Source organism: Phycodurus eques, chromosome 7 (assembly GCF_024500275.1).
Source record: "Phycodurus eques isolate BA_2022a chromosome 7, UOR_Pequ_1.1, whole genome shotgun sequence".
Taxonomy (NCBI): domain Eukaryota; kingdom Metazoa; phylum Chordata; class Actinopteri; order Syngnathiformes; family Syngnathidae; genus Phycodurus; species Phycodurus eques.
This window is the reverse complement of record NC_084531.1, coordinates 12,248,355-12,269,679: the sequence shown is the minus strand read 5'-3', so window position 1 is coordinate 12,269,679 and position 21,325 is coordinate 12,248,355. Positions and strand designations below refer to the sequence as shown.

At 40.9% G+C, this 21,325-nt stretch overlaps 1 protein-coding gene across 2 annotated transcripts in view; it reads left to right on the top strand.

Moving 5' to 3' along the window:
- arhgap35a (Rho GTPase activating protein 35a) overlaps positions 1-4,841 on the top strand; it is a 120,688-nt gene extending 115,847 nt beyond the window's left edge. The window contains exons 7-8 of one of the 2 annotated variants that reach the window (XR_009768892.1): positions 114-1,045; positions 3,588-4,841. Coding sequence is in view for 1 of the 2 variants with exons in the window: in XM_061681474.1 (XP_061537458.1) it covers positions 114-582 (469 nt within the window). In the remaining variant the exon portion in view is untranslated. Of the gene's footprint in view, positions 1-113 lie in introns of both variants that reach the window. The other variant, XM_061681474.1, reaches the window with a different exon arrangement.
- Positions 4,842-21,325: the final 16,484 nt, after the last annotated feature.

The window sequence follows — 21,325 nt, the reverse complement described above, 5'->3', positions numbered from 1 at the left end:
TACAATTTATACAAAATGTTACTTGAGTAAATGTAATGGAGTAATTTTAGCGCGTTACTACCCACTTCTGGGGGATGGTAATTGCCGAATTAATGGATTAATGTGCTCCGCAGGGTGAGTCAGAATAGCAAGATGAACCTGATGACCAGCGAGAACCTGTCCATCTGCTTCTGGCCCACGCTGATGCGCCCTGACTTCACCACCATGGACGCGCTGACCGCCACGCGCACCTACCAGACAATCATTGAGAGCTTCATCCACCAGTGCGCGTACTTCTTCTACAATCAACCACTGGCCAACGGCCTCCCAGGCTCGCCGACCTCCACGCTCTCCTACGGCGTGGGCACCTCGGCATACTCGTGCATGTCCGGCGGCTACTCCTCCTCGCCAGCGCCATCCCCCCCGACCCCTTACGTCCTCCCGGCAACCCCTCCCGTCATCCCGCACTACGGCCCCCCCATCCACCACCACCACCAATTGCCACCCCGCTCCCCGCCGCCGACCCCGCAGTTACCCCTCCCCGCCCTGGTACCGCCCTCCCTCCACCCGCATCACCCACCTACGGAACAACACACGCTGTGAACCACCAAGGGATCAAGGGGGGAAAAAAGAGATTGAGTGTGCTTCGGAAAGAGATACACACAAAGGAACGGAAGGAGAAACCAAGGACAGGAAATGGGATGAGGACATTGAGGGATCTGCAGTATGCACAGGGAGATACTTTGGAAGAAGAGTGCTTGAATAGAGAAGCCCAGACTCCATGCTGTCGCACAGGAGGAACGTCAGCTCAGAACACACTATTGACACATTAGCAGCCTCAAAACAACTTTTTTTTTTTTTTTTTTAAATCTCGCTGGAGGGGACCCCCCCCCCTCCACACACACACACACACACATTTGCTGATTAAAATCCTTGTCTCTGCACACATGCACACAAACAAAGACGGATTCACTCGAGGCTTTTTGTTAAGCACCTAAGACAGAAAGAGGAAAAAAACAAAAGAACTCAACCAACCAGATCTGCAGATCAGGGCAAAGGATCATGGGTGCGTTCCCTTGGCATTCAGTCTACTGTACGCTCGCTCTATCTGGATGTGACCGTCATTACGACGCTACTGATAGTATTTTAAAAGGTCGGCCCACACCTCAAGTTTCCACCCTTTTCTGTTGCCAATCAGTCATTGTGCGAGTGTGTGTGTGCGTGCGTGCGTGTGTTCTTTTTACCTGTGTTTGGCAGTGAGTTTACCTGCTGTGTGTGTGTCATTGCTGCCGTTTTCATAGTAAGGACCTTGTTTAAAAAGCACTTTTCTGAGCACTTTCAAGGCACATTTTTTTTTGTTGAGATTGGAGCTTTGACGTCACCCTTCACTCTCACTTATGGGAGCACACCACTGACATCTAGAGGAGCAATCGGAGTATAGCAGCCACTACATGGGCGTTGCGCCAATAGCTTTCACTGTGTTTTTTTTTTTTTTTTTTTTTTTTAATGTCAGCCTTCCCTTTGTCTAAGGCGACATTTTTTGAGCCATTCCACATACTTTACATTCGGAAAAGTCTCACGGCACACCGTCAAAACAAAAATGTCACAAATCGTGGATACACGTTAATTCCCATATAGTGGAAGAGCATGTCACTATAGTCACTAGCATAGATACAGTAGATGAACAAAATAAGCAGTAAATATTTTTTAGCGCACTACATCTTTCATGAAATATTGGTTAGGAATCCCTGTTCTAAGAAGTGAGGTAATCATGGCATGGCATCGCGCATTGTCTTTAAACTTTATTGACAAGTTGGGTATGCACAAAACACTCAGCCCCAACCAACCCCCAACAAATTTTTAATAACATTTTCCTCAACGCCCCTAAAAGCATGAGGACATTGCACTGTCAGATGGTTCTCTACAACCCTATTGGAGCTTTAAAATAAAAAAACACAGACGCATTTCCGGTTATATGAATTGATAATCGTATTAGGGTCACACTGGGGGTAAAATGAGAGAACTTACTAGAATTTGGAACCTCACGGGACTGAAGTAAGATTACTGGAACAAGTTGTAATATTACAAAGTCTCAATACTGTAGGAAAAAAATGACAGTTAAACCCTTCTACATAATCTGACAAGAATAAAGTCATAATTTTGTAAGGATACAATGGTAATCTGTATTTTTCTTGTAATTTAGGCCTTTATTCTTGTACAATTATAACTTTGTCATTATTAAGAATAAAATAGGTTGTCATTATTTTTTTAAAGTGATTTTATTTCTTGTTCTTGTAATATCACCATTTTATTCTTAAAAATAACAGGCTTCTCACAATATCACAACTTTGATAGAATTACAACTTTTCACGCATAGTATCATGACTATGCTTGTAAAATTAAGTATTTTAGCTTTTATGGAATCATGAGAACAAAAAGTCTAAAGAGTTTTTCTTGTAATATTACCACTTTATTCTTGCGGACTTACAACTTTTAATATGAGGGGAAATTTTCCTAATTTTATAAAAATAGTAGTTCTTTCTTTGAAAATTTTTTTTTTCCCCATAATTAGGAGACAAAAAAAGACTCATCATAATAGTACAGCTTTTCTTGTAATATGACCACTTCATGTAAAATTACAATTATTTTCAATAATAGCAAAAAAATTAAGAAAAAACATTATGGAGGGCTTTCTTGTAATATTACCACTATTCTTGGAACATCACAACTTTTTTTTCAAACCTGTAAAATGTAAACTATTTTCTCGTATTATTACAGCTTTATTTTTGTAAAACGAATTTTTACAAGTTATCTAATCAACATTTATCATGTAATATTACAAGAAAAACATGGAGCTAGTTTTAACCGACCAGTTTCCACTTTATTCTCGTAAACTATTTTATTCATGTGGAATGATGACCTTTCCCCCTCTGTAATATTGCAACTTTACCTGGTTTTCCACCATCCATTTTCTGAGCCGCTTCTCCTCACTAGCGTCGCGGGCGTGCTGGAGCCTATCCCAGCTGTCATCGGGCAGGAGGCGGGGTACACCCTGGACTGGTTGCCAGCCAATCGCAGGGCACATACAAACAAACAACCATCCGCACTCACATTCACACCTACGGGCAATTTAGAGTCTCCAATTAATGCATGTTTTGGGGATGTGGGAGGAAACCGGAGTGCCCGGAAAAATCCCACGCAGGCACGGGGAGAACATGCAAACTCCACACAGGCGGGGCCGGGGATTGACAATCTAACCAGTCGACCACCGTGCTTTACCTGGTTTAAAAAAAAAGTTGATCTCATATTATTACCCCCCCACCTTGTAATATTTTGACTTAATGCCCATAAAAGTACAATTTATCCATAATATTTTAAAGAAAATAGAATTTTACAATAAAGCCGTTAATTATATTATTATTATTATTATTACAACTGTTTTCTTGTCAAGGTACTTCTTTTTTTCCTCATAAAATTACAACATGAAGTGGTAATATTACCTGGAAAACATGCATTTTATGTGAATTTTTTTTTTTTTGAAATATGCATTTTATGTGAATTTTCCTCTTTTTTGGGGGTCCTAATATCCTTTCTTGTCATTCAATCAGCTTGTTGTTTCTGCTAAAATTCGACCGCTACGCCACACTGCCCCCAACGGCACTGCTCAGCTACTTCAGCTCCTTGCCACCCTCTCCATCCGAGAGCGGCTCTCGTTGTTTTTTTGGGACTAGAGACCGGAACAGACAGTCCATTCATCCGTCTACACAACTGGAACGGAGTATCCCAAATTCCCTTTCCCTGGCCTGCTGTTACCTTAGAAACCAGCGAGACGGGGGCCTGGAGGATCCATAATCCAAACCGCTTTTGAAGTGCGTTTTTGTGTATTGTTACACAGAAGCTCACCAAGGTCACATGAACACCCCTTCGCTGGCCCGAAAGCCTTTTAAACAATCACTGAACTATACATTTTTATCACAACACTACCTATTTACCCCCTTTTCTTGTGTGTGTTCCTAAATGTGTGTGTGCTGGAATTAGGTGTATGTTAAACGAGCTGTGCGTGGCAGACGTCCAGACAGCTTCGTGATCCAAACAAAGGTGACGGCAAAGAATGCAGCTCCCCTCGTGTTCACTTGCCCCCGCTGGCTAAGCCTGTTCGCTCATCCATATTATTAGGAACAAGGGGATGATACCTTGGGAGAGTGAGGGAGTTGTTGACCACTGGTAGCGTGTGCGTGTGTGTGAACTGGTGAGTCCAATCCGTGTGTTGAAATGACTGTGAGGCAGCCAAAGACTGGACAAAAAAGGTGACCGTGCAGAACAATTGAATATTAAAACAGAAACAAATGTGACATTTTTTTCCCCCCAAACAATGGTGTCAGATGTCTGTTAAGTTAAAAAACAAAAAATTAAAAAAAATAAAACAAGGGAAAAACAAACAAACAAGAAAAAGTATGTCGAATGGGGTTCTTTATGGTATGCTTGGGGAGGGCCCGGGTTTAACATTTTGCCCTTTAGTCAGTGGTGATAGAAAGTTTCTTTTTATGGTTTTATTTTAATAGGAAATAAAAATGCTTTTTAAACATTTCTTTTGATGCCCACTATAGTGCATGAATTCTTCCCCAAAGAGGAAGAGGAGGGCTTCACCACTTGTACTATTTAAAAGATAATGAAACAAAATATTATGAACAGTTTTGGGGGGGTGGGGTCATAATGGGTAAAAAAACAAAGTAATGAAGTACTGTAAACTGAAAAGAACATGTCAATTTGCTGAGTCTGGTAATTTGTCTCAGTGGGAATGGTGTATACAGCAAGGCCTTATGTGATCTGTATCATAGTTAATAAATGAAATCTTGTACAAAGATGTCTTTGTGTCACTTATGTTTGCACGGAGACATGCTCAAGTAAAGACGACAACTTTAAAAACAAATCAAGGTCCACTTTCTTGTTTTTTTTTAAGCTTTAAACTACACTGGTTATTCTGAAAAACAGACTACTAGTATTTATCGTAAAATTGCAACATGCATGTAATATCACAAGAAGAAAATGTACATTTACAGGATTTAAGCAATAGTATGACAAACTTTTTCACGTGATATTTTGACTTACTAAACAGTCCTCAATAAATTCTTAATTTCCCTCACCGGCCTAATAGAGTATATCTATATAAAATAAATTGATTATACTGCTAGACAAAAACAAAATCAGTCAGAAATTTCATTTTGTTAATTACTCTTTTTTTTGTCTGATTGTGACTGTGTCCAATTTGGTTACTGCTTCTCATACATGCAAATCAACGGCCTTTCAGCGAAATTCGCCGTTTTGAACTCAAAGTAGGCCAATTACGTGAATCGTATAGATCCGATGAGTTTTTCCTGAGGTGGGGTGGGTAGCCGTCGCTGTCGTCATAGGCTGTTTCGTACTCCTTGAACGCTGGCAGCTAGCGGTAACTGTACTTTTACTCCGTTACAATGATCTAAATGTCGCTCGCTACTTTTATTGATCAATTATTGCTCATTTATCACCCGGCACGTTGAACGAGTGGTTAGCATATCTGCCTCACAGTTCTGAGGACCGGGGTTAGGGATAGGCTCCAGCACGCCCGCGACCGTAGTGAGGAGAAGCAGTAAAGATGATGGATGGCTTATTTATCAACTATTTCGTGCGCGAGACTACGACTTCAACTTCCGCATTGGGCGCTGTTTGAGACAATCTAATTTAAGCGGTAGCGACGTTTAAGTCTAGTTCACCAATCAAACAACACAAAAAAGTCACATGACCTCACACAAAGTCTTCTAATGGGGGTTCCCGGGCATAGGTATTAACACTAGATAAACCAGCCTGGCTGATCGTCATGCCTAAATGGCCACCATTTTGGGAAGGCCGTCGTTACCATGAAGGCAACGGCACGCTCCTCTTGTTTACATTTAGACGAACAAAAACAACAGCTTGCATGTATTGTAATATTTGTTTGACACTGTCTGCCCAAACGTGGATATTTCAGCTCACTTATAACTTAAGAAAACACCGTGCAGTAAATTGCAGATGTTTTTTTTGTGTTTGTTTTATGTGTGCTATTTACACAGTACTTGAGTAATTATTTCACTGTGTACTTTTTACTCTTACGCAAGTAATTTTTTGGAGGACTACTTTTTACTTTTACTTGAGTCACGTTATTGTCAAGTCACAGTACTCTTACTTGAGTACAATGTTTGGCTCCTCTACGTACCTCTGGAGCGGACATCGTCTATTGCTACTCTTACGTTTAAGCAACATTTTTGTCATCAGATCAGCCATTGTCGTATTTGTTGCACTGGTCTTTTGTATTTTCGCATTGAGGTGATGCGGGTCGTGGCCCTGGTTGCGGTCCCAGCGGAACCGCGAAGCACACGTAACATCGGAGACAAGAGTTGATCCGCTAGTACATTTTGTATTAATTAGGAAACGCAGCTACAATGATGTAATTAGTTCACGGATGTTAATGTTAAATGTATTAAGCGATGGAGCAATGGTAGGGATTATGTCACAACACAGAATTAATTAACTTTGAATTCAGAAATGGCCAATAAAAACAGAATAATATTGTACTTAACATTTACCTGGAGGATGCATTTGGGATTAGCCTTTGAAGTTGGTAATAGTGAAAAACGAGGTGAAACAAACAACGATTTTCGTCTATTCTTTTCCAGAATGAGAGTGCTTAAAGAGGAGGATTCTATTCGTGTGGCACAGCTTGAAGCAGGCATTAGGTGCAGGTGGAGATGGTCCTGACTCAAGTTGGAGGCCAAAACAAAAAAGCAAATAAATGAGGCAAACCTCATTTTAAATACGTTTAAATAGCAGTGTAAATACGTTTTTCTGCGTGACGAAAATGTGTCGATTTTGCCTTATTGTACTAGTCAGAGTCTTCCAAATTGCTTAATTTATGTAAAGATTAAAACAAATTCTCTGCAGGGGCCCGGGGGATCCCCCCCCAGACTTCCCCTGCAATGTTTTTTTTTTTTTTTTGTCACCTTTTTCATGCCTTTGGTGTTTGCATGTCTGGTTTCTGGAAAATGACCAATTATTTTTAACCCCTTTGCAAATGTTGGGAATGGGAATGGGGACCGAGCCCTGCAGCGAATAGCTCAAATATGCAAGCGATTGATGCCCCCTAAAAGTTTTGTAACTGTCTCTAGATGCCACCCTGAACTGGTTGCCAGCCAATTGTAGGGCACATACAAACAAACAACCATTCGCACTCACATTCACACCTACGGGCAATTTAGTTGTCAATTCACCTACCATGCATGTTTTTGGGATCTGGGAGGAAACCGGAGTGCCTGGAGAGAACCCAGACAGGCACGGGGAGAACATGCAAACTCCACACAGGCAGGGCCGGGGATTGAACCCCGGTCCTCAGAACTGTAAGGCAGACGCTCTGACCAGTCGCTCACCGCGCCGTCCTAATCAAGGCCAATCAGTATAATCAAACACAGCTGGACTCCAATGAAGGTGTAGAACCATCTCAAGTGTGATCAGAAGAAATGGACATATGAGTGTCACAGCAAAGTGTCTGAATACTTATGGCTGTGGTATATTTCAGTTTTTCTTTTTCAATAAATCTGTTTTTTTTCTGTCACTATGGGGTGCTGTGTGTACATTAATGAGGGGGAAAAGAGAACTTAAATGATTTTAGCAAATGGCTGCAATATAACAAAGAGTGAAAAATGTAAGGGGGTCATAATACTTTCCGTACTCATTGTAAACAACGGCATTCAGTCGTTAAATTATTCAACATAAACCTGGGCGGCATGGTGGTCGACTGGTTAGCACATCTGCCCACAGTTCTGAGGTTGCGGGTTCAAATCCATCCTCGCTTGTGTGGAGTTTGCATGTTCTCCCTGTACCTGTGTGGCTTTTTCCGGGCACTCCGGTTTCCTCCCACGTCCCAAAAACATGCATGGTAGGTTCATTGAGAACTCTAAATTGCCCGTAGGTGTCATTCTGAGTTTATATGTGCCCTGCAATTGGCTGGCGACCAGTTCAGGGTGTACCCCGCCTCTCGCCCAGAGTCAGCTGGGATAGGCTCCAGCACGCCCGCGACCCTAGTGAGGAGAAGCGGCTCAGAAAATGGATGGATGGATGGAAAAACAAAGCACCTTCACATGAGGCTCATCAATCGTATTAGTTAGTACACTAGCCAAAATAATATGCTAGCACATGTTGACTTGACATCATACATGGGTAAACAAATACGTGCACAAGCACTTTACACAAACTCAGTCATGAAATACACCTTTTGGCATTGACACACAAATGTTTGGGAATACAGGCAAATTGTAACGGCAAAGTAGACGACACGAGGTATCAGTAGCTGCATCGGGAGAGAAGCAAAGACAAACTTACACTTTGGGTGTTCCCTTGCACCAGCTACATTAGAGGACAACACAAACGCTAACCCAAACAACAACAACAACAAAAAACTATTCTTTAAACATAGCAACAACGCCAATATGCCACAAGATGGGGGTAAAGTAATACTTTCATTTCTTTGGCCATTCTCACACACACAGCTATTAGGCTTTTTTTTCCCCCCAGCGAATAAAAGATGGGTTCCTAAAGTAGAAAAGTTGGATGCCTTGAATGTTACTTATTTTGAAGATTCCAAAAATGTTTCAGTCATTGTTTCCAGTCACTTAATTTCCTTCTTGTGAAGAGAAAAAAAGCGTGCCAAATTCTTAAAAAATGTCCTATACACATACTGAGCAGTTAGAATTTCAGAATACATTGTGTCCAAGTGAATGAGGGTCTTGGAAGACCGAACTGATTTCATTGCCTCACGCTGTGTCCTGCTGCAGGAAAGGTAAGGACAGGTCAGTAGTTGTTCTCGTATTCTGTTTATTTGATCTCCTCTTCTTTGTTCGCACATGCCAAGAGGGTCTCCCCCCTGACTGAAAGTTTCGGGGGACGTGAGGACTTGCGGTCCCCCGTGTGTGGGCGACGTGAAGGCCTGGCTGCCATTTGGCGGTGCCCTCGCCTGCCCTTTTCACTGAGTCGGAGCAAAGAAAATCCATGCGCGTGACCTTTGTGCTGCATCTCTCTCTCTCTCTCTCTCCATCCTGGCACGTGAAAAGGGCAGGCCAGTGTGCACACAGGACACATGACCCTTTAACTTTGACCTTTAAGGTGTTATGATGGCCAGAACGGAATGTGCAGTATCAAATAAGAGCCCATTAACAAGAATGAAGTAGTTCAAGAAAGAGGTACGACTACTATAATAAAATCTGCCTTTGCAAATGCAGTTGAAAGATGAAGAAATGAAAAGTGGAAATAATAATAATAATAAGAACATATTATTATTACTACAAAAGCATTGAAATTGAATTAGATTCACAATCGCCATTAAAAATAACATTAAAATTGAAAGTGAAAATTAAAAGCATAAACTAAGATTAAAACTTAAATGTAAATAATGACAAATTATATCATGCTAACTTTTGATGAATTAATTTAACAATATGTTTGTGTTTGTACTTTGCAGTGGCGTAGAACTCCGCGACATCATACACACAGTGGTTTCTAATATTTTGCTTATTTTACCTTTTAAATGCAGTACATGAGAGAGACAAAATATTTGAAAGAGCTCTCAATATGATCCATTACATTCAAGTCAAGACGGTAAACAACACAACAATGCAACACAGTCCTTTATGATAGGTATTTAATTTTACATTTCCTCACTATAGAACATGGATGTATGATTTGTTATATAAGGGTAAAAATATTAGGGCATTTTATTTGTAGGTACCCTTCTAAAAAGTCAACGTCACTGTACAAAAGAAGTAAAACAACAATAAAAAAATGTCAATGAATACAAGGAATAAAATAAATAAAAGAATACAATTAATAATTCAAATGAGACCAACTACTTCTAATTTGTTTAGAATTATATGAAAATGTAAATTATTACCACATATATTCATCAAGTATATTTTAAAAATACATCACAATTTTGTAAAAGAATACACCTCAAAACAAAACCAACACAATTAGGACAAATACATATCGTAGTGATAACATTTTTACACATATCAATAATCGGGTCTAATTTGAGCATTTTTACTCTCTTCCGATAAAAGAATTTACAATCACTTCATATATATACATGTGTGTGTACAGGCTGATTGGAAAGTAACTCCCAATTTTTAAGTACTTGTAATTTATTTCTGATCTATAATTCTTACAAGAAATGAACATGAGAAGAAAGTGTATTCCATGGAGTTTTCTTTAAAATGGGCGCCAGCATTAGCCACCAGTTTCTCAAGCACCCTGGGACCCGCATTAACTGATTTCACAAGGATGGTGGAATGTTTTTTTGGTTTGGAATTTTAAACAAAATAATCGATCTGAGAAGAGAACAAGAACATAGATTTAATTCTCATACATCATGGAACATACACACACATTTTTTTAATAAGTATTTTAAAATAGGGAGGTACTTTTCGATCACCCTGAAAATATATTTAAATTCGTCATACATAAATAATACATTTAAAAATGAATACCTATCTCAAAGTTTGGGTAGAATTGACCTTCAATATTTTTAAATACTGCCTTTTTCAGCGATATAGTTCATTTAAACAGTGCTGGGTGTACCTAATAAAGTGTCCAGTACGAGTAATGTATGTTTTCTCCACCAGGGGTCTCCCTCGTCCCACACGACTAATAGTGTACTGCGATTAGCAGTTTCGTCTCGTCGGCGATGGCCCCAAACAAAAACTCATTGATCGGCTCAACGATGCGGAAGTGAGTCGGACGGTAGGCGAGGCAACGAAATGGGAAGAAGACGAGGCCTCGACTAACTTCAGAAGGTGGGCCAAGTCACAGACAAGTTCATTTTCGAATTCATTTGCAGTGGTCAAGACAGTACCCACTCTCTGTACTTAAGTCATGAAAAAATGTACTGGTAAAAATAGCTGTACTAATGTCACTCCTTAAGTAACATTTAAAAATGTCAAGACTCTGAAATGTATTTCAGTAAAAAGTAAACATACAAAAACCATTGTCAATTGCATACAATATTGTACCAGTTTTGATAACTTGGCACCAAAGGCTAGCTACCGACCTAACGTTGGCTCAGGTTTTTATGCTATCGAGACATCATGTTCCCATCCAAGCTAATCCAAATGGATTTATAGTGCACATTGAAAAACAACAGGGTTGACCAAAGTGCTATCCAATTCATTTAAAACACACAGGATATACGACTAAGTAAGCTTACAGACGATAAAAACAAGACAACATTATGTAAAACCAATAAAACTCTCGAAACCAATGTAAGAAAGAAAGAAAACATAAAGAGCTTGCCAGTCTTTATGCACAGTGAGGGAACGGCAAGGAGAAGAAGTGTGTTTTAAGAAATGAATTGAAAAACGGCCAGAGTACTGGCAAGTCTAATGCGGGGGGTTGGCTTCACAATTTGGGAGCCGCTACCACAAAGACCCCCCCCCCCCCCCCCCCTGCGATTTATCCAATATTTTGTACTATTGCTGTGAACTACATTAGATAATTCTAACAAAAGAATACATCTAACCTATGTATGCGTGTGTGTGTTTTCAGATTAGGTAGAGAATTTCCAAATGCTAATTTCTGCCCTCTTCCTTAGTCAAGTCTACACAAGCACAGTAAGGGTCCATAGTCCACTGCACGGGAAAGGGGGGGCACAGTCTAAACGATTATGATGAAAAGCCGACAGAAAAATAAATACTATATTCAGTAAAGTACAGATACCGGAACAATCGACCTAAGTACAGTACGAAGTATTTGTATTTTGTTACATCCCACCACTGTTAATTTGAAGTCTCCCCCCCCCTACTCGAAGGCCTTAAAGAAGCATTGAGAATGAAGGAAGGCGACACACATGAGCCACCATGACGAGTCGAAGCACGTAGCCGCGCTCAAGCGTGTCTTTGTGGGGCTTGGAGCGCGCAGCTGCGCTGCCTATTGAATTGTGATTTGGGCTGGCCTCTACAGGTGGAAACGCTCTTATCAATACGGCCTGTCCGAGGCTGACCGCTGGCCGATCCGTCTCATTGATGATTTCAGGTGCCCCCCACCGCCCCTCCCCCTCTGCCTTCCCCCCGCGAGCACCATTGATTCATGTCTGGGCCGTAGTGGTGCTATTTCCATATTGATACCTGGATGGATGACAACGCTCCAGGAACAAGCTGCTGTTATTGAGCTTCTTCGCTTGATGGGTTTATGCCCAGTGCTCATAATAGCTCTTCTTCTACGACGTTTATTTATGCTTGTGCACAACAATAATGGGGATTAATCAGTGACTTCATGTCTGATATTTATTGATACACGAGTAACAAATGGATCAGTGTTATGCGATAGCGATAGTGCGTTTCTTTCTTCTATGGTGATGTTTTGAAAATGATATTACAATACAGTGGACCCCTACTATTCACAGGGGATAGGGACTGAGCCCAACTGCAAATGGCAAATTTCCTGCAAATAAAAGAAGCTCCCCTAGAAAGGATTATAATCCATTAATATTTTAAACCGTAAATCTGGCACAAACTATAACCTCAAAGCGCTTTAATAGCATTTGAACGCATACAAATATCTTCAAACAATGCTGTCAAAAACAATACAAGCACATCACGTGCATATTTTGTATTGCTATTGTAGCTATAGTATGTAACTTTTGGTGCCCCCCTAAACTCCAATTCTGCATTAAAACAAAAGAACAGCGCTTCAACATGACGTAGGGTTGTATGTTACTCTACAACATTTTTACTGTGTTTTGAAGGACGTGTCATTTCGGTGCCATCATTTGCGGTGTGCAAACCAACCGGGCCAGCGGGGGAAATGAATAGGGCATTTACTAAACCGAAACACCAAAATCAAATTATTATGCTAAATGTGTGTAGGTGGAACTTCTGTAAGAATACCTTGTAAAGGGGTACAAGAAGGCATGCTCAGTTTTTGCCACACTTAACGTTTTCATTTGATTGTTTTGTATTCATGGCTTAGAAGTGCTTTTCATACCAACATTTACTGCAATTACGACTTTATTATTGTGTTACCGTAGGTTAGTGATAGACTACCATGTGTTCCGATTTACAAATTCTAGTTACTTTGTCAAAGTAGGAATGGAACGCCCTCATATAACAAAGACCCCCTCTAGTTCCTCCTCCGACTGCACTGCATTATTGATAAAAACCAAGGACATAAAGGACACCGGGATAGAAACTGCTCGTATGAGCCAGTTACACACTCCAACGCTAATGTAACTATTCACCGTCGACAGAATCTAAACCCAGAAAAATGAAAGGCCTCCTCTCATATAAAGCCTATGCCAGCTGACTTTTGGCGAGAGGCGGGCTACACCCTGGACTTTTTACATTTATTTATGGTTAGTGTTATTGGGTATATGATCTGACATGTTAGTTTGGGTTTGCTTCACAGCTCAGTGTGAAGAGGGGAGGGTGCGCTATATTAGGGCTGGGCGATTATGGAAAATAGAATAAGCACAATCACTTTGATTGATATTGAAATCATGATTATAAGCATGATTATTCATTTATTTCAAAGATTTGTGTTTATTCAACTACCAAAACTCAACTTTAAATATAACTTAAAATAACAATCAACAAATAAATGAACACTTAAAATAATAATATATTAAAATAATAGAAATTGGGGGAAAAAAACAATAACGAAAAATAAATCAATTCATGGGTAAAAACGCGCCAATGCTTTTAGCCATATTGTCTATTATACTGTAGTTGTCTTAAAAAATCCTCTCATTATTCTGGTATATAGGAAATATAAATAATTTGGGTAATCCTAAAATCCTAAAACAGGAAAAGTGTTGTCTGATTTCACAGTCAGGGGGAAAAAAAAGTATGTTTTTAAAACAATTTTCTTTCTTTTTTTTTTTTTTAAATATACAGTCAATGACTGCGTTTACTGTTCCTGCTGTGTGTGCCTTGGTCTCTTAGGGGCAGTGCAGTACCATGCATGCATAGAGCTACTCATTTACTGCAAGCTAAAAAAAAGAATCGAAGAAGAAAGTCACAAAATAGCGTCAATAAAATCATTTGAGGTAAATTCTAGTAAATTCCTCCTGTGTCCAAATATTAATATTAGCGAGCCCGTCAATAGCATTTTCCATTGACTGTTAGCATTAAGGTAGCGATTTCTAAACGGATGTGCATCTTGTATTTAAATATAAATTGAGTGTAATTATATTTGTTGTGCACTTGGATTTATAGTAAACTCCAACTGGGGTTTCAATAAACGGCTTAAATCACGCTCAGGGAGGGCTGAATAACATTCTACATGCTGCAAAGTATGAGCTGCTGTATGAGGCTACCCTTATTAGCTTTGTTAGCTTCAGCTATCGTCTCGAGTCTAAGCCGAATTCGTGCCCGTTTATCCGGTGAGGCGGTGCTCGTCGCAGTTACTCCTTGCGTCATCACAACATCATGTCGTGGACGAGATGTTTCAGTGTTGAAATAATTTCAGAACGACACTGAAAATGCAGTGCAATGCAAATTTTCGGTGACTTAGAAATTTGGACTGTGTCTACGTGGGTGGTGGCCCGACATAGTGTGTAGTGGCCCCGGCCCACCGTTAATGTCGGAACCTCTTTTAGGTGAGAAAGTTAAGGGCGCAACTTCGATGCGCTGACACACAAAAAAAAAGAAGGAAATGACCTTTTGTCTTCTGTACAGAAGCAAAGGCAGAATGATATTAACATTTAAATTAGGTCAGCCAGTAAAATGTGCCACAAGGTTGCATGACAATCAGCATCGTTTGTCAGTCAAGAGCTTGTCGATCGATACTTTGATAAAAGCGCGTGGCTATAACCTGCAAGTGTCCTGTCTTGTTGAGTTGTGCTACTACTTTTTTTGGTGCTGTGATAACCGCAGTATCTCTTTATTTTGAAGTGGTTATTATTTCCCCTCGTTGGCTCAAGTGCACACACTGCATAATGCGCAACAACTCCATGGAGAGCTCGGAGTTGTGAACCCAATTTTGAAGACATCCTAATTTAAAGGACAGGGAGACAACATCAGGATCCGGCAAAAAAGGAGCCGAACTGCTCCCCCATTGCGTTTGTAGGGTCACTGCTTTGAGACAGGCGCCTGGGCTGGAGGTCAATGTGACGCGGATCAGGAGCGCCAACATCTACACGTGCCTGATTACCTCCCCTCGAGTAGAAAAAAAATGCAAATAATAAATGTATGAGCAACGTGCTTGTTTTTGTGCTTGATTAATTATGCCGTTTAATTCCACATCCACCATGCTGCGCCTCCATATAATTTCCCAGTGGTCTTGACTGTTTCTTCTCTCACTCTCTGCCCCCCCCCCCCCCCCCCCCCCCCCCCCCCCCCCATCATCGCAATATGAATCATGGATCCGACCGTGTGCGCCTGAGGGAGCGCGGTGATTCGGCGTGCAGGCTGACCAATTGCGGGGATTGGTGGTAGACTTGCCGATGGAAGGAGTCTCCGCGTCAAGGTATCATCTTAAACGATAAAATGTGAAACGTGAGAGTCACCGCTAATGTCAAGGATAAATAATGTGTGGTAGGAGTTGAACCGATTGATCGACTGATAGACAAGTCAACTTTATCATTCTGCGTCGAAGTTTAAAGCTTGAAGTGCACTAATCGTTAATCACGTGTTTTTGGCATCTCGTCCTCCAATTGGCTAATTTATACTTATAGATGTAGACTTTAGACTTGCCCGTCAGACTATAAATCGCTCAGTGAGGCAGCGAAATGTCTGGCCAAGAAGGCGACACAGTCATTATACAATTGCGCAGGTCCCAGAGTATAAAAATAAGATGATTATGGATGACAATAGCACTTAGCCTTGCTAGCTTGGGCTATTCCAATCGGCGCTAGTCTTAAAATATTCATACTAGCGGGACCACGGGACTGGCGACGAGGAACGAGGGTAGCAGTCACCAAAATGTTATGTCCAATAATGTGTGGGGTACCACACTGTGTCCTAAGACTTGTTGCATTATGGCATACAGTTATATTATGCTAATAGCATGTGGAAATATTTTACCCAAAATCCCATGGACCCATGGAATAGTCACTTTCAAAATATGCAAGTCTATCCCCAAATAAAATATCAGCACATGAGAAATAGAAACTGAGAAATGTTGTGTTTTTTTAAGCCTGGCTACAAAACATTATACAAGATGCGACCGACTGGGTCGTTGAAGGGAAAATATGCAAAGCTCCCATTAATTACAACAACTACATTCAGCACAATGGTGAGTAGTGCTGAATGTAGTTTGTTTTTCTTTTGTTTCTATGCTGGTCTTTTGAAATATGTCTTTCTGTGAAACCTGTCCTAGTCGCAAAAAAAGGTTAGGGACGGCTGTACTGTGCTGATAAAAATATCAATGATATCATCAATTGATCAACTCAAATTCATCTTATCATAGTCAATTGCAAAAATCTTAAGTCGTTCATCCCCTAGTGTGTGGTGACTCGAGATGACCACGCACACAACGGTATCTCCACGGACAAACGTGAGTCTTTTCCCCAAAACCAGATGGATGTTGTAGTACCAAAACTGACTTGTGAAAGGCAGCACTGTGCCATAGGGCATCCAGACTGCACGAAAGTATAAAAGTTATTCCCCACATAGTCGTGGGTCAGTTTTCACACATTCACCTAGATCATCAAACATTTTTGTGCTCTTTCTGAAATGCCACAAACACACAAAGTTCTGTCTAAATACTACAGTAGTAGTAGTAGTACTACAGTAATTAGTCCAAGCTAGTCGGTTGAAGTGACACATCTTGACTGAGAGACAAGCTTTGTATGTAATGGAGGAGCTAAGTTTAGCCTCGGTTGTTATGGAGAGTCTTTGCTTTGCCACATGTGCATGTACCTGTGCATTTTTTCAAAATCAAATGATCTGTAAGCAATGTATTTTTATGTGTAATGTTGTAAGACAAGTTTATAAATGATAGTGTTTTGGGGTAAAAGCTTGTGGTATATTTACGGTTGAAACTATCATAAACAGTTTTAAGGGGGGAATCAATTACTCGCGGCAGAGGTCAGTCCCTACCGTAGTAGTAGAAGTCATTTTTATTGTTGTGAATGACTTGTGAGACACTTTATACAAACACTCAACACAGCCAGTTGCTCCACTATTTGTCTACAGCAATAGCACAAGCTTCAGGTCACTTCCTAATGGGATATCGTTCCTTATCACGTCACAATCATAGACTCAGTGGTTTGAACAGACTTTGTGTTGAACACACGCATAAGAATTTGGACAAGCCAGGTGACCTAGCTACAGGCTTAGGGCATGATGCAGTTAAGAACTTGCTGTGATGAGAGATGAGAAGTTATCGTTAACTTGCACAAATATAATGTTAGATGGGAGTAACATGTTTTCCATCCAATTCTGTCAGCAAAGATGAGCTACTTGTAGTTTGCTATCTACAGGCATACAGATTAAAACCTTTGTCCATTTTCATGGCAGGAGTTTTAGATGTCACCCTGCAAATGCGATGGACATCGGATATGGTTATCTTTGGTAGGTCTTGAAAATATCTTGTGTAAAACAAAGACCTTGTACTTGCTTTTCCCGGTATCCTTGCCATTGGGCTCCGCCAGTGACCTGAACCAGAAGGAAGTGCTTCGACTTGTTTTGCCAAATGTGGAACTTGATTGCGCACAACCCGTATTCCAATTGTTGACCCAGACTGTTTCCTAAAAAGATCAGAAAAGAAAAACGACTCTTAAGACACTCTACACTACAGGGTAATCAGTAAGGCTAATCATTTAGGGCTTTCCTGACTTTTATCGGAAGAGAGTAAAAATGCACTAATTAGACCTGATTATTGATATGTGTGGACACCGCTTTAGTGATTCTGGCCTGAGCACAATTAAAAGATGTACAAGGAAGAAGCCAAATAATAGCATAATATGTCCATGTTTTTGTTCTACAGCTCCCCCGGTGGTGTGTTTTTAGCAGGAGGCCCGATGGAACCCTGACAGCTCTCCTCTTCCCAGCGAGGCCAACCTCCTCCTCAGCCTCCTGACAGTTCCAGGTTAGCCCTCTCTACACTTTCCCCCTTGGCCCTCCTCCTCTCTTCCCTCCCGCTTTCCTCTCTGAACCTCCCGTGGGGGCCCCCATAGAGAGCGCCGCTCAGATCCAGAGCCCCCCACCAAAGCCCGCCCTAATCCTCCCCATCGATCGCCCTGAGAATTTCCCTTCCTGGCGCAGCGGGCGCCGCTACCCGTCATTCGCACGCCTCGACCCTGAGCAGCCAGCTCTTTTCATTTGGAGACAAAATGGGTGCAAGCACATTACCTGCGTCCTCTCTCATCCTCTTCACGCCACGTGATGAGGTGGTTATAGCGGGTGGCATGGCGTGTTCCTCAGCTCTTTCTTCAATTCAGTCAGATGTGACTTGAGCATGTCTGCCTGTAAACAGTTTTCTTGGACACCAGTTACATCGGCTCACAGGATCCGGTGTAACTATACTTCGGTACAGCGCAATGAAGTCAAAATTATTATTATAATTATTTTTAAATCAACTGGGGTACACAATTAAATGGTATGGTGCCTAAGAGGGGGCAACACAGTGGAAAATCCTAATGAAGATAGAAAACAGAAAAGAAGAAGAGCACAAACGGCTTGGGTGGACTCTTCGCCGCACACCGAGCGATTGAGCACCGCAAATCTACCAAAGCGCTGCAACGGAAAAACTGCGGCCGTTTATCAGGTTTCGAGGCACCACGTACAGTATGTTGGAGAGCAGTGTTTCCCAACCAGGGGTACGTGAGCACATTGCAGGGGGTATGTGGAACAGGCCTCAACAGGTGTCACTGAATACATGTACCGGCATTATGTATTCAGGATTAAAAAAAAAAAAAAAAGAAGAAGTTTTTACTGGAATCCGGTACATTTTCTGAAAAAAGACATAATCAGATTGCAGGTACATTCATTAAATTTTTAGCATGGGCTGTGCATACCTGCAAAAACACTCAAAACTGTAAACTGGTTCTTTGTCTTATTTTATATTTTGTTTACATTTGTTTCAATGTTGAGTACATTTTTCTAAATATTTTTCTATGTTCAGCTTTTTCACTTTTTAAAAAATAATTTACAGTCTTCATATGTTAATAAAATCTATCCATTTTCTGAACTGCTTATCCTCACTAGGGCATGCTGGACCCTATCCCAGCTAACTGCGGGCGAGAGACAGGCTACAACCTGAACTGGTCGCCAGCCAATCACAGGGCGCATATAAGCAAACAACCATTCACACTCACATTCACACCTACGGGCAATTTAGAGTCTTCAGTTAAACTACCACGCATGTTTTGGGGATTTGGGAGGTAACCGGAGAAAACCCACGTCGGCACGGGGAGAAGATGCAAGCTCCACACAGGCAGGGCTGGGATTTGAACCCCAGTCGTCAGAACTGTGAGGCAGATGTGCTAACCAGTCGTCCACCGTGCCGCCTCTGTTAGTAAAATGTTGAACAAATCTTTTTTCTTTAGTTTTCCTTACAGATGCTTTGAAATTGGCAGTTTAATTTTTTTTTTTTTTTTTAAATCGTGATAATTAAGTCACTGATGGTGTAGTGGTACACTCGTCTGACTTTGGTGCAGGCAGCGTGGGTTCAGTTCCCACTCAGTGACGTTGTGAATGTGAGTGCGAATGGTTGTCCGTGTCTATATGTGCCCTGCGACTGACTGGCGACCAGTTCAGGGTGTAGTCCGCCTTTCGCCCGAAGTCAGCTGGGATAGGCTCCAGCGTCCCGCGACCCTAACCAGGACAAGCGGTGTTGAAAATGGATGGATGGATGGAAATCGTGATAATTAATCGAGATTGGGCAATATGAAAAAATGCTTTTAATCTTTTTTTTTGCCAAATCACCCAGCCCTAGGTGAACGGTGTTATTACAACTTTAAAATGATCAGGTATTACAGAGGAAAGATTTTTATAATTTTCAAAAATATTATAAGGGCCACTCCGAGTGTGGGCGTGGGCCGCATGTGGCCCGGGGGTTGCCAGTTGCCTATCACTGATACAGAGATTGGATGGAATCAGGAAGTCGTTGCTACAACTAGAGCATCACATTTTAATTTGTCCATCTGCTTTTCTTCATTTTTTTGTAATCATGATACAAATGTCAAAATGAGGGAAAAAAAAATCTTCTGACAAAATTAAGAAAAATTGCAGCGGACAGTTTTTTGAATCAGCGGGCTGCTGTTTTGGTTGGCAACATAGTTCAAATGGGCTGAGCAGTTAAATGTCTGTGTGTGAACAATAGTGTCTACAACCTGACATAAATGCAAGTTACCACCCTTTTTTTCTCCGGGGAAAAGAGAGGCATTTATTACTCTAAAGTAGTAAAGTAGACAGGGCACCCGGAGCATGCTGTCGATTACAGGGACGGGCACTATTTGAGGAAATGCAGTAATCAAATAGTAGTTTTGTTTTATGTTCAAGTTAAGTATGTACAGCACTTTGTTACATCTGCGGTTGTTTTTAAAGTGATCTATAAATAAAGTTGAGTGGGTAATAGTAGTAGTAGTAGTAGTAGGCATGTATTGTGCAACTGAGCCGCAAGATGAGAATGCGTTATTACTCATTACTACAACCGCAATTCCAATGAAGTTGGGACGTTGTGTTAAACATAAATAAAAGCAGAATACAATGATTTGCAAATCATGTTCAACCTATTATTTAATTGAATACACTACAAAGACAAGATATTTAATGTTCAAACTGATAAACTTTATTGTTTTTAGCAAATAATCATTAACTTAGAATTTTATGGCTGCAACACTTTTTTGCCACCTTCCCCAGCTTTTGTGCAATGTTTTACAGCCATAAAATTCCAAGTTAATGATTATTTGCTAAAAACAATAAAGATGATCAGTTTGAACATTAAATATCTTATCTTAGTAGTGTATTTAATTAAATATAGGTTGAACATGATTTGCAAATCATTGTATTCTGTTTTTATTTATGTTTAACACAACGTCCCAACTTCATTGGAATTGGGGTTGTAGATTCCTCCTGGGTAGAGCCCCCAACCAACAGTCCATCCTGTGTAACATACTTGGTCATCATTTATTTATTTACAAGGCAAGCTCACCCGCCTCTCTTCTGAGTGTGTGTGTGTGTGTGTGTGTGTGTGTGTCTTTTACCACCGGAGTGGATGTGTTTCCTCCCTCTGTTTTTGCTGTCTGTTTATGAACAAGTATTGGGAACAATAGATGATTAAACCTCATACTTTATTAACATGTTGGCTGAGTTGCCGGCATGCTAAGTAACTGCTGGAGTTCACCCCA